The sequence below is a fragment of the Hemiscyllium ocellatum genome, chromosome 49 (assembly GCF_020745735.1).
Source record: "Hemiscyllium ocellatum isolate sHemOce1 chromosome 49, sHemOce1.pat.X.cur, whole genome shotgun sequence".
NCBI classification, from domain to species: domain Eukaryota; kingdom Metazoa; phylum Chordata; class Chondrichthyes; order Orectolobiformes; family Hemiscylliidae; genus Hemiscyllium; species Hemiscyllium ocellatum.
Genome location: NC_083449.1, coordinates 3279441 through 3293923, shown reverse-complemented (window position 1 = coordinate 3293923; position 14483 = coordinate 3279441). Strand labels below are relative to the sequence as shown.

At 42.5% G+C, this 14483-nt stretch overlaps 3 protein-coding genes across 3 annotated transcripts in view; all 3 read left to right on the top strand.

The window, feature by feature from the left end:
* LOC132837378 (histone H4) overlaps nucleotides 1–14483 on the top strand; it is a 565847-nt gene that overhangs the window by 355344 nt on the left and 196020 nt on the right. The window lies entirely within an intron of this gene.
* LOC132837379 (uncharacterized) overlaps nucleotides 1–14483 on the top strand; it is a 317230-nt gene that overhangs the window by 163180 nt on the left and 139567 nt on the right. The window lies entirely within an intron of this gene.
* On the top strand, nucleotides 1452–1842 carry LOC132837389 (late histone H2B.L4-like). Its single transcript, XM_060857056.1, has one exon. It carries the CDS (start codon nucleotides 1462–1464, stop codon nucleotides 1840–1842), a length of 381 nt encoding a protein of 126 aa, XP_060713039.1. The 5' UTR covers nucleotides 1452–1461.

Sequence of the window (14483 nt, the reverse complement as noted above, 5' to 3'; positions counted from 1 at the left end):
CACTCAAGAATGTATCTCATTTAGTATCTACAATTTTATGTTAATGACTGAGACCTCCAGACTAAAAACAACAGGTTACACTTTAGAAGGTTTGAGTTACAGTTCCGTAACGTACTGACATGTAAAGACTGTGAAATAGAGCAAACAAAAATCGTTTACATCCCAGAAATAGATAGGCACAGATTGGAGGAACATTTCCAAGTGGCAGGCAAATAGTGTAACATTTTATCGCTCACATCAGTGTTTGTTGGATACAGAGTAAAACATGTCTTGAAATAACACTAATTGACTATTACACAGAGGACCAGAGCCTCAGTGGACAGATGTCGAGTTAATGGCAAATATATAAATAAAGACTGGGCAGATACAAAATTAAAGTGCTACACATATAAGCTAATAGTTGGTGGTTAACAGACATTCGTATGAGACAGAGAAATGCCCTAAATCCCTGTGTGAAACTGCAATACTCCGAAATAAAAAGTGCAACAACGTGGTTCTGTTACACTGTAGGTACTTGCAAAGCACAGTTACAGAACGGTCTCTGGGCCCACAGTTAACAATTAATTTCTCAAAAATATATCAATCCTATGTCAAGACAGAGATTTTCAACCCGAAACACAAAAAAAAACCGCTTTAAATAGGGATTTTTTTCATCTCTCTCCAACTCCGTGCAGTTGAGAATGAGTTCCATCAACCCCAAACCTAGAAAACACTCACATTCTTAGAATCCCTAGTGTAGAATTAGGCACTTCGGCCCAACAAGTCCGCACTGACCCTCGGAAGAGTAATCCAGCCAGACCCATTCCCCATTATTCTGCATTTGCCCCTGATTAATGCACCTAACCTACACACCCCGGAACATTATGGGCAGTTAGAATGGCCAATTCACCTTCCTATATGTCTTCGAATTGTGAGAGGTAAACTGATCATCCGGGGGAAACCCACTCAGACACGGAGAGAATGTGCAAAATCCATACAGGCAGTCACCCGAAACTGGAATCGAAGCAGTGTCCCTGGCACAGTGAGGCAGCAGTGCTAACCACTGAGAAAAGTGGCAAGCTCAGTTAATTCCAGCCCAGAGAGAGGACCAGAAACAGATCTGCGGATCTGGAAACACACCCTTCCACTCCCACATCGTCACAACAACGAGCAAAAGGAAACCAAACCAATAACACAGTCACTTCCTGTATCACAGACACAAAACAAATCTCCCTCAGTCAGACTAACAGGAACAGAATCACCATCCACTTCACATTTCGTTGCAGATTCTGACAGGTCCACATTGGGTCCCACTCTAACCAATCACAGAAAGTGAGTGTTTGGGAATGATTCCGTGTAAACCACCCAATCAGAAACCAAGCTTTCCTCCATCCCTCATTAACATTGATGACGTCGTCAGTCTATAAAAAGGGAACTCCGAGCCCGCTTTCCCTTATTCTGTGTCTGACAGTGAGCAGGACGATGGCTGATGAGAAGAAAGCACAGCAAACCTCCAAGAAGGGCGCGAAGAAAATCATTAAGAAGGCGCCAGCAAAGGGTGGCAGGAAGAGGAAAAGAACCAGGAGAGAAAGTTACTCCATCTACATCTACAAAGTGATGAAGCAGGTTCACCCCGACACCGGCATCTCCTCCAAGGCCATGAGCATCATGAACTCGTTCGTCAACGATATTTTCGAGCGTATCGCGGGGGAGGCTTCCCGCCTGGCCCATTACAACAAGCGCAGCACCATCAGCTCCCGGGAGATCCAGACCGCCGTGCGGCTGCTGCTGCCCGGGGAGCTGGCCAAGCACGCCGTGTCGGAGGGCACAAAGGCGGTGACCAAGTACACCAGCTCCAAGTGAAGGACCGCACTGCACTGAAATACACACATTCACAACCCAAAGGCTCTTATAAGAGCCACCCACAACATCCCTGAGACAGCTAAACCATTTCTTTGAAAATTGTTTGTGCTAGTTTGCATGTGATTCTATTTTAACTTTTAGCTTTTTGTTTCGCTTTGAAATTTGAGATACGGGAATGAAGGGGGGGTGGGGTAAGAAACAGCCTCAAACATCACAAACGGCCTCTTCCCCTGTGGATTAGAGAGACAGCAAATTAAGCACCGGTGAGTCATTTTTCAGGTTGAATTTGTTCTGGTCTGCATGTGGTTCTTGACCAGGTATTTTTAGTCACATACTATGTTTGATTTTATAAGTGCGTTGCAAATTGGCGAGGTGGGGAGAGTGATTTCATAAGCAGTTCGGTTGCTGAAAGCCCTGATGGAAGTGCCCACAGCTTTCAGTCCTATTGATTGATTGATGTATTTTCACCTTTGGTTTTACATTGCCAATACGCAGATTTAATCCCACTTTTCAGAATGTAAACAGCAATGCACTTTCTGCTGTTGGTGAGAGGCTTTCAAAGTGAACCGAGACAACAGCTGCCGAACTGAAATGTGGTGATTTTTGCTGATTCTGGTCGAGACCGATAAGGGAGGATAATTTTGAAATGTCGTCTAAACACAGTGTTCGCCATCGACACTGAGCCGAGAGAAGGTTGTGTGCTGCTTTATCAGTATGCCGGCGTATTACTAAAATGTGAAGTGAGAAGACAGGTTACAGACGGCAGTGTTTGGCCCGTTTTGTTTCGGTCTCTTATCAAAGTTTAAAAAATAACCCACACTCAAGATCAGAAATGGACAGATACAGGAGGTTAAATGAGGGAGAAGAAGACTGAAGTACACATTTGTAAACTAAAAGTAAATTAACATGTTAATTTTTTGCTAAACTTAATTTTTTGTAGTTCATTTTTTAGTGTAAAACACTGTTTGGAAATTGGCGGGCTTTTCAAGTTGTGAAAAAGCGGTTGATGATTTGGCGCCGGTACTTTTTCCCCCTCCTGATTGTGGAATGAAGCAGATATCCGATTGGGAATTGAAACAACATTAGGATATGCTGACCAATGGGAAGTGGCTGCCTCAATGCTGTATTATTGTCATGATTTTCTAGTTATCAGTCTCTGCTGTGTAAATATAAATTAGATTAGATACTTAGTGTGGAAACAGGCCCTTCGGCCCAACAAGTCCACACCGACCCGCCGAAGCGCAACCCACCCATACTTTTACCCCTTTACCTAACACTATGGGCAATTTAGCATGGCCAATTCACCTGACCTGCACATCTTTGTGACTGTGGGAGGAAACCAGAGCACCTGGAGGAAACCCACGCAGACACGGGGAGAATGTGCAAACTCCACACAGTCAGTCGCCTGAGTCAGGAATTGAACCAGGGTTTCTGGTGCTGTGAGGCAGCAGTGCTATCCACTATGCCACCGTGCCGCCCTTAAATATTTACCATATACTGAAAGTTACAGTTTGATAACTACACTCACATTCACCAAGCAGGAACGGACTGATATATACTCTCATATCCACTTGCATCAGGCGCGGTGTGGGGCGGCACGGTGGCACAGTGGTTAGCACTGCTACCTCACAGCGCCAGGGACCTGGGTTCAATTCCCGCCTCAGGCGACTGACTGTGTGGAGTTTGCACGTTCTCCCCGTGTCTGCGTGGGTCTCCTCCGACAGTCCAAAGATGTGCAGATCAGGTGAATTGGCCATGCTAAATTGCCCGTAGTGTTAGGTAAGGGGTAAATGTAGGGGTATGGGTGGGTTGCGCTTCGGCGGGTCGGTGTGGACTTGTTGGGCCGAAGGGCCTGTTTCCACACTAAGTAATCTAACCACCGTGTAGGAGCAGCTGTGGTTCTGTTTAAATTGCTGGTGTTCAACAAAAAATCCTAATGATTAACTGAATTTTTATATTGATGCCAATCACAGCTGACGTTGATTTACAGGCGGTATCTCTTCTGTCTTCCTCCAGGCAGGTACTCAAAGGACCAAGCCAATGTAATATTCCAAGTGTGACCAGCTGCTTTGAACAAACAGCAGGTATGTATGTTACCACTGTCAGAGCGAAGAACGGCCTTTCCACGATCACAGTTGATTGAGTCAGGATCTCCATTTCTAGAGAGATATGTTCAAACCAAGAACTAACCACCACCAAGGAAACAGAAGTTTACATTTTTTAATCTATATTCTCAATGCAGGCAACCAGTTCCAATCAACTTGAATGAATTCTCAGCTGAAATATACTCTGCATTAAATCTGAACATCAAATGGTACAGCACAGGAAAGGGTCCTTTAGCCCACAAAGTTGTGCCAAATGAAATTAATCCCTTCTCCCTGCCGTTGGTCCATATCCCTCATTTCTTGCATACTAATTTGCTTATTTTAAAGTCCCTTCAATACCTGTATCGTATCTGCCTCCATCACTCCCCCTGGCAATGCATTCTACTCCTACCACTCTACTTTTAAATAAAAACTGCACCTTAGGTCTCCTTTGAACTTTCCCTCTCTCACTTTATATGCATGCCTCTTAGTTTTAGACGTTTCAACTCTTCGAAAACAATTCTGACCATCAGCCATAACCATGCATCTCGATTTGAGAGACTTCTGGATATAGGTTTGTTTGCTGAACTGGAAGGTTTGTCTTAGACGTTTTGTCACCATTCTAGGAAACATCATCAATGAGACTCCGGGTGAAGCACTGGCGGTATGGCCTGCTTTCTATTTGTGTTTAGGTTTCCTTGGGGGGGTGTGTGTGTGTGTGTGTAAGCATGTGGATGAGAGAGGGTCTGCCCCAGTGTGCGCGTGTCAGAGAGTGTATGGTGTGATAGGAACCCAAGGTCCCGACTGAGGCTGTCCTGATGGGTTCTGAACTTTAGAAAAGATACTTTTCATGTTACAATAGAGGTGAACAAATAGACGATACTGTTAGTTTGAACAACCATAATAAGTAGATAGTACAGATATTGAAGGAAACATTTCCGCTATCAGTAATGGAGAAGGACAGAATTAATCTTTTGTCACAAAACTAAGCATGACCTAACCAAAGTCTTATAAAGCTACAATATGACATCCTGACTCTTGTACTCAATTCCCTGACCAATAAGGCAAGCATGCCACATGCCACCTTTTGGATATCACCCTGAATACTTGCATGGCCCCTTTCAGGGAGCAATAGACTTGAAACCCAAGATCTTTTTGTATATCAATGATGTTCAGTGTCCAGCCATTTACTGTATACCTTTCTTTAACATTTGATCTCCCAAAGTCCAGCCTCTTAAACAATGCCGGATTAAACTCAATCTGTCATTTCTCCGCCCATATCTGCAAATGATCTATATCTTGCGGTATTCTTTGACAAGCTTATACACTACCCACAAATCCACCAATGTTTATATTGTCTGCATTTATTTACGATAGTTTTAATGTTACAATCAAGGGGAACAAATAACTGACGCAATTACTTTGATATCTACTTTACACATGGTTGTTCAAGTACAAATTGTTATTGAAGGAAACATTTCAACTATCAGTAACTAAGAATGACAAGTAATCTTTTGTCACGTATATAGACACAGCAATCAAATAATATAAATTCCAAGTGCACATTCTATGTCAAAGTCTGACAGAAGTATGTAACCAAATGTTTCCCCTCTTTCCCCCTCCTCCACCCCAACACAGTCTCTCTCTGACTTGTGACGACTTTCAAAAACATCCACCATCCTGTCACGTTACAATGTCTAACAGCTATACTGTTCTATTGACATTGCAAAATGTTACATTCAAAATTATTTCTACCCACAAATCCATGGTCAGAAAGGCCTACAGCACAGAATCAGGCCCTAGAAAACGTTTGAGTCTGCACGATCAGAAACAACCAACTAACAATTTTCATCCTGATGATGCAGCATCCAATTGCAAAAATGCATCATAGTAGCAGAGGAGCTGCCATCCCCATATTTATCACATCATTATACTCCACTTCTTCATATTGCAGTAGAAGACTTTGTTTTGTCTGGTTCAGTCCAAGCAGAAACTCTTTGTTTTTAGATAATTATGTACTGCTTTCAAAATTGGTTGCAATTTTCTACAAAGAGCTCTGCATTCCTCTTTCCCCCTCCCTGGAACGAATCTCAGAAAAAGCATGACATCTATCTGCAATTTACAAAATGTATCAGTGGAATGTAATAACCACCCTTCAAAGCAGTGGAGAAGGAGAAAGAAAAGGCCAAAATTAGTAGGGTTTGTAGAACTGCTCATTTTATTTCAAGCAGAGTTGAAGTGTTGATTGTTCAATAAATTGAATTTGGCAGTTTACATATTGTGCACTGCATACCAAAAAAACTCCTTTTCCTCCTTCCTATTATAGAGTAACCAAAGAGTACTGTTAATGGTGTGTCATCCCACGACAGAGCAAGGTAATGTTCTGTCTATGTCAGAAAATAGAAGTGAATGAGTCAATTGTCTTTTCTGTACAAGGAGCATTATGGTCAGTCAGCTCCAATGCAATTGAATAGTTTGTTGTAAATGGATTCAGTTTACACTGATTGTTTGTTCAGCAGTGTTCAGAAAAGTACATCAATATGCACTGAAACAAAAACTAATGGCATTCTGAAGATGGACATTTTAATATCATTACTACCTGTTAGATTCCACACTATACAAGATACAAAAGGTTGTACCCTACCTTATTGTGTTTTCTACCTTGACTCTGAAGAACAGCACAGAATCCTCTCTGTTGCAGTGTGTTACTTTTTAACTTGCACGTAATTCATACTGGCACAAACAATTAAAGAACTTTGGCTGGTTTCCATTCACTACAGGAGAAATGAACTGAGATACAGACCTGCAGCACAAGAGTAAACTCACTCTCACTCAGCTGCTGGATGCTGAAAGGTAAAGAATGAAATTTGACCTCAATTATTTCCAGATCTGAATTGATTCTCAACATCATTTATCACAATTGAGGATATACACTGCCCAGCAGCACCTGATAAAGGCTCCTGTACAGGCAAGTGCACACACAATGTAACAATAATCAGACTGAAATGCAATACAATTAAGCATCATTCAAAAGAGTTTATTTACAGAGTTTATGCTACACACAGACACAAACACACAACTGAACATAAATGAATGAGATCAAGTAAATCTCCAGTGAACCCTCTCCAGAGCTCGAGAATCCTCTCTTAAAAAGAGCGCCCAGAACTGAACACAAATGTGATCTTACAATGATCTGTGATTGAGATTGTGGGAAATATATCAAAACTAGCACTACAGTTATTAAAAGAAAGATGACAGCAGAACTGATGTCAAATTGTCAGTATCTAAATAGAAAGGACAATCAGTCGATAAAGTTCACATTCCCAACAATTACTGCAGAACTGACGCATAAGAGAATGTCCTAGTACAGACACGATAGGCTGAACAGTCTGCTTCTGAGATGTACCATATCAGTGATTCTGATTTTGGTGAGAAAGGAGATGACATGCTGTTGTGTTGCATATAGCCTAAAAATATCATACAGAAATGGACTGACATGCAGAATAAAACTCTCTTTCACAAAAAAAAACACCAACAATGTCTGGGTACAAATTAAAACTATATGTCTCAGTGATACCGCAGATCCCAGACTCTCTACCCAAACAGGAAATGTGTGACCATGATTCAAAATGGTTCTCAGATCAAAGCAATTTCCCTTCTGCCATCACCCTCTCTCCCCCATCTACTCCGACAAACCGATAGTCAACTAAAACAAAATCACAAAGTGTAGAAAAGATTAAGACCTAGTTTCAGCACTCTCATAACAACTATCACAGAATGTATCACATAGACACAGAGAATATTACTAGCTTCCACTTTGATACACAAGAGTAGAAACTGACAAGTACAGGCTGATAACGACACATTCATGTTGCAGAAACAGACAAACAAAAGATGACGACACAGTTAATGTGATGCAAATGTGCAACTATCACTCTCTGTCAGTCAGTTTCTGTTAACTTAAGTCAGTCACACATTCGCATTGCAGTAACTGTCAGGGACAGATTAATAACTACACACTAATTCACAAAGCTAAAACTGACAGGAACAGAATGATAACTACACTCCCAGTTTCACACAGCGTAAGCTGACAAGTACACTGACAACAACCCGCATATTCACAGTGCAGAATCTCACAGGTACATGTTAGTAACTGCAGTGTTCACATTCATTAAAGGGGATCTGATTGGTAGAAATCTATATTTAAATTCACAGATTGAAAAGGCAGAGATTGAGGAGCATAGATTGGTAACTGCATTCACATTTGATATAGGAGAAATTGACAAGTACAGATTAATATTGACAGTATCAATTCACAGAGAAGGAACACACGTAAACACACATTCACATAGGGGAATTGGACAGGTAGAGATTGATAGTTACATGCATATAAAAGGACCTGACGAGTACACATTGATCACTAATTGATTATATAAATGATTAGGAGCTGGTGTTGAGGATATAATTTCTAAATTTGCAGTTGATACTAACCCACGGAGATGCGTGATTGGGAGGATGATGCTGAGTGACTTCACAGGGAGATTGACATGTTGGCCAAATGAGCAGATATCTGGCAAATGAATTCCAATGCAGAGAAATGTGAGGTAATGCATTTTACTACTAGAAACACAGAGCAACAATGCAGGGTCAATGGTACGTCTTTGAAGGGAGCACCGGAGCAGAGGGACCTCAAGGTTCATGTGTATCATTCTCTGAAGTTGGCCAGGCAAACTGAAACCATTGTAAAGAAGGCTGATAGGATCCTAGTGGTTATAAATAAATAAACTGAGGAAGTAATGCTACATCTCTACAAATCATTGGTCAGATCACAGTTGTGTTCAGTAATGGGCACTTTATTTGAGGAAGGAACTTCAAGCTCTGGATACCATTCATTGAAAATTTACTAGAATGATAGCAGGAATGAAAAATTTTACATACAAGGAAGGATTAGTGATATTAGGCTCCTTTTCCTTGGAGCACAGAAGATTAAGAGAAGAGCCTTATGGGGGCATTCAAAATTATGCAGACTTTTGCTAGGGGAAAGAAGAATATTTTGTTACCACTAGTTGGCATGTTCAGTAACTAGGGGTCACAATTTCAAGATTGTCAGCAAGAGCGAAGAGTGAGATGAGGAGAAATGTCTTTACTCAGAATTGTTAGGATTTTGGATTGTGCAGCCTGGGATCGTGGTGGAGCTAGATTCCATATGAGGTACGAAAAGAGAGGTGGATGTATATTGACAGTGATGAAGTTAGAGGGCAATGAAGATAAGGCTGGAAAGGAAGTTATTTCCACCACAATTTCAACAAAAGATGGGGAATACATTCAATTCATTGGCTCCTCTGCCTGGACCCATTTGCCAGGAAATCAAATGGATGCTAAAGTTAGGAATGAACAGCAGAAAAATTAAAATATCTGCCATCAATAGTTGGATTTTACTACAGTGGGATAAACTGACACATTGAGGGTTGGGAGAGACACAATTATTCAGATGGTTTCTCAAGATAAGTCCATCTTTGGAACTGACATCTTGCTGAGTGAATTGAGACAAAGCCTAGCCTGGTCGCAGAAGTGTGACATTGCTCTGTTTTCTCTTCCTTGTCCTCCTCATTTGCTGGAAGGTAGGACTGTTATTGATTGATTTGTGAAGCTTCACAGACTTCCTACTGTGCTGTCTCACGATGTCCTTGGATGGCTGCCATAAGCATTTTCCGCTTTCTCTTAACCTGGTCCCTCATCCATCCTGTATCTGTGCCTCAGGGCGGCATATGTGATGCAAGGTGGTTGCTGCTCCACTTGATCAGTCTGAAAACAGGTCAACACGGAAATGTAGCGGATACAAGCAGAACCAAATTTGGTGGCATTGTGGACACAGAAGGTTATCTAATAGTACAATGGAAATTTGATCAACTGGGCCAGTGGGTCAAGGAATGGCAGAAGAAGTTTAATTTAGATAAATATGATGTATTGCATTTTGGTAAAGCAAACCAGGGTACTGTTAATAGTACAAGTCTGGGCAGTGTTTCCGAACAAAACAACCTCAGGGTGCAGGTGGATAGTTCCTTGAATGTGCATTGCAGCTAGACACTCTGGTGAAGATGCTTTTTGTCTTGCTGGCCTTCACTGGTCAGAGCACTGATGACAGAAGTTGGGGCATCATGTTTCAATCGTACAGGATATAGTGAGGCCACGTTTAGAATACTGTGCACAGTTCTGGTCAACTTGCTGTGGAAAGGATGTTCTTAAGCAAGGATGGGTACAGAAAAGATTTACAAAGATGTGACCACAACTACAGGGTTTGAGTTATACGAAAGAGCTGCATAAGCTGAGAGCTCTTCTTCCCTGGAACGTCGGAGGCTGAGGGGTGACCTTATAGAGGTTATAAAATCACAAGGGGCAGAGAAAAGGTAAATATGTATGGTCTTTTCCCCAATATAGGGGTGTCCAAACTAGTGGGCATAGGTTAAAGGTGAGAGGTGAAAGATTCAAAAGGGATCCAAGAGGCAAACTTATCACACAGAGGGCAGTGCGTATACGGAATGAGCTGCCAGAGGAAGTGGTAGAGGCAGGTACAATTACAACATTTCAAAGACATTTGGAATGGTACATGGATAAGAATAGTTTAGAGAGATATGCGCCAAATGCAGACAAACGGGACTAGTTATATTTGGGAAAAGTAGTTGCCATGGGTGAGTTGGGCTGAAAGGTCTATTTCTGTGCTGTATGATTCTATGAAAATGGATCAGAATAACAAACTTTGTCTGAAAGACAGAGTGTACAGGAGGAGGTATGAACATCTGGGGTCATTATACAGGCCAATTTCTCTTGGCAAATCACATGATTTGAACAAGCCAAAACTTGACCCTGACAAAGGGTATTTCTCTGCATTCTGAACAAGATGTGGCCATTTCTGCCAAGGTGGGAAGTGGATGCCATACCGAAATGACTGGTTACCAAGGTTAGATTTCACAGAATAGAGAGAGAACTAGCCAATTGGATACAGAACTGGCTCAAAGGTAGAAAACAGAAAGTGGTGGAGGGTTATTTTTCAGACAGGAGGCCTGTGACCAGTGGAGTGTTACAAGGATCGTTGGTGGGTCCTCTACTTTTTGTCATTTACATAAGTGATTTGGATGCGAGCATAAGTATAGTTAGTAAGTTTGCAGATGATACCAAAATTGGAGGTGTAGTGGACAACGAAGAAGGTTACCTCAGATTATAACAGATCTGGAACAGATGGGACAATGAGCTAAGAAGTGGCAGATGGAGTTTAATTCAGATAAATGCGAGGTGCTGCATTTTGGGAAAGCAAAGCTTAGCAGGACTTGTACACTTAATGGTAAGGTCCTAGTGAATGTTGCTGAGCAAGGAGACCTTGGAGTGCAGGTTCATAGTTCTTTGAAAGTGGAGACGCAGATAGACAGGATAGTGAAGGTGGCATTTGGTATGCTTTCCATTATTGGTCAGAGTATTGGAGTTGGGAGGTCATGTTGCAGCTGTACAGGACATTGACTAGGTCACTGTTGAAATATTGCATGCAATTCTGGTCTCCTTCCTATCAGAAACATGTTGTGAGATTTTAAAGGGTTCAGAAAAGCTTTACAAGGATGTTGCCAGGGTTGGAGGATTTGTTCTATAGGGAGAGGCTGAGGCTGTTTTCCCTGGTGTGTCAGAGGCGGAGGGGTGACCTTATAGAGGTTTACAAAATTATGAGGGGCATGGTTAGGATAAATAGACAAAGTCTTTTCCCTGGGGTCGGGGAGTCCAGAACTAAAGGATATAGGTTTAGGGTGAAGGGGGAACGATATAAAAGAGACCTGAGGGGCAACATGTACACACAGAGGTTAGTACGTGTATGGAATGAGCTGCCAGAGGAAGTGGTGGAGGCTGGTACAATAGCAACATTGGAAGGGTATATGAATAAGAAGGTCTGGAGGGATATCGGCTCACAGTAGAAATAGAATGGGTTGGGATATCTGGTCGGCATGGATGGGTTGGACCAAAGGGTCTGTTTCCATGCTGTAGATCTCTATGACTCAATCGACTTGCTCAGCTAGAAGGCAGTGAAGAGTTTGCACAGGGGTAGGAGTCAAGTGCAGAGCAGACAAAGAAGTGCAGATTTCATTCCCTGAAGGACCATCACAGACAGGAACAGGAGAAGGCCATTTGGCCCCTTGAGCCTGCTCAGCCAATGAATAGCATTGTGGCTGATGCACCATTCCTCATGGTCACCTTCCTGCACTTTACATGTCATCCTCAATTCCCCGACTGATCAAGAACCTATCTGTCCTTGTCTCAAACCTGCTCCCTGTCCCCACACACAGCTCTCTGTGGCAAGGAGTTCCAAAGACACTCAACAGTTCGAGAAGAAATTCCTCCTCACCTCAGTTTTTAATTTTGAACTTATTAAAAATTAACTACCATCTTTTTTACTGCAAAATAACTTATGTGTTTCCTTCCTGATGTACAATTTGAGTAAGCAGTAAATAAAATAAAAGACATTTTACCAATGGTACAAATCTAAATGAACTGGGAGAGGAAGCATGGTGACATTTACCACATATTGCCTTGGGGGTTGGAGAGTTTCAGTGATTGAGACTGTTTGGATAGACTGGGGTTGTCGTCCTTACAGCAGAGTACATTAGATTAGATTTCCTACAGTGTGGAAATAGGCCCTTCAGCCCAACAAATCCACACCCACCCTCCAAAGAGTAACCCGCCCAGGCCCATTTCCCTCTGCCTAATGCACCTAACACTATGGGCAAAGTAGAATGGCCAATTCACCTGGCCTGCACATCTTTGGAATGTGGGAGGAAACCGGAGCAGCTGGAGGAAACCCGCACAGACACAGGGAGAAAGTGCAAATTCCACACTGATAGTTGCCCAAGGCTTGAATCGAATCTGGGACCTTGGTGCTGTGAGGCAGCAGTGCTAACCACTGAGCCACTGTGTCGCTTATTGTTTTTTGATTATAGATGACTCCGAAACAGATAGCAGTTTGGTGTACTTAGTTTTCACCATCTCAGAACTAAGAAACGCTGGTACAGGATACAACACATATATATATATATATACACTTCTGTAACATTTCTGGTTCAGTCAAAGTGGAGATTTTCTCTAGTTCATATTAACCCGCAAAAACCAAGCCACTTTTGAACATCACATGGAGTGAAGGTCTGTTTCCTGTTCCCTGTTGTCCTTATTCCCTGCCAACACCCGTCCATGTGGAGGAAAACCTTAGTGTCTGTAAAATTCGCTCCAAACCCTCACCATCGCAGTGACATCACTGTTTCCGTGCAGCCTCTCTTTAACAACATCCCACCAATCCAACCCAGAATATTTGATGCTGAACTCAAAACAGCATTCTGCAACCACACTAGAAATTATTGTCCCTCATTTTCACTGCCTACATATATCGAGGCAAAACTTTTCTGTGTCATCCATCTGTCAGTGGCAACTGGGCCATTCAGAGAGAAACATCAAAAATACCATTGGGAGGAGGCTATTTGGCCCCTCAAGCCTGCTCCGCCCATTCAATGGGATCATGGCTGATCACCCAACTTCATCCTGTGCCTCCGCGTACTCTCCCTTTAGCCCCAAAGAACTCAATCCAACTCCTTCCTGAACAACATTCAGTGTTCTGGTCCTGACTGTCACAGAAAACAAAGAATTCTACAGGCTCCCCACTCTCTGGGTAAAGACATTTCTCCCCAACTCAGTCTTGTCAAGTTTCCTTTAGACAATGGCATCCTGGTTCTGGATTCTCCACCTGGTCACCAGAAACACCCTCCCTGTGTTTACTCTGTCTCGTCCTTATTCAAATGTAATAGATTTCTATGAGATTCCACCTTAATTCTTAACTCCAGTGAATATCGTCCTAACCAATACATTCTGTCTCCACCAGTCAGTCCTGCTATCCCAGCAATCACTCTGGGAAACCTTTGCTGCACTCCCTCCATAGGAACAATGTCTTATCTCAGATAAAAAGACCCCAAACTGCACACACAGTTCTCCAGGGTGTGGTCGCACTCTGTCCAATTGTCGCAAGCCAAGCCTGCTCCTGTCTGTGTATCTTTCCAAATCTCTTTTAGAGGTTATTATTGTACCCACTTCTACCACTTCCTCCGGCAGCTCATTCCAAACATGCAAGACCATCTGTGTGAAGAAGTACCCCCTGTGGTCGCTTTTAAATCTTTCCCCTCTCACCTTATACCAACACCCTCTAGTTTTGGACTCCCCTGTCCTGCAGAAAAAAAACCTTAGCTATTCACCACATTCAAGCCCCTACTTCTGCAAGAAAATACAAGTGAAACTTCAAGAACCACTTAATCTGACTCTAGCATTGGCATCGCAAGTGCACATTTAAATCATTCTTCAATGTGATGAGGATTTCTGCCTCTCTCACCCTTCCAGGCAGTGAGTTCCAGATTCCCCAGCACCCTCTGGGTGAAAATGTTTGCCCCCACATCCTTCTCTAAACCTCCTACCCTTTACTTTCAATGTATGCCCCTCCCCAGTCATTGATCCCTCCATCAAAGGGAGAAAAGTTTCTTTCTC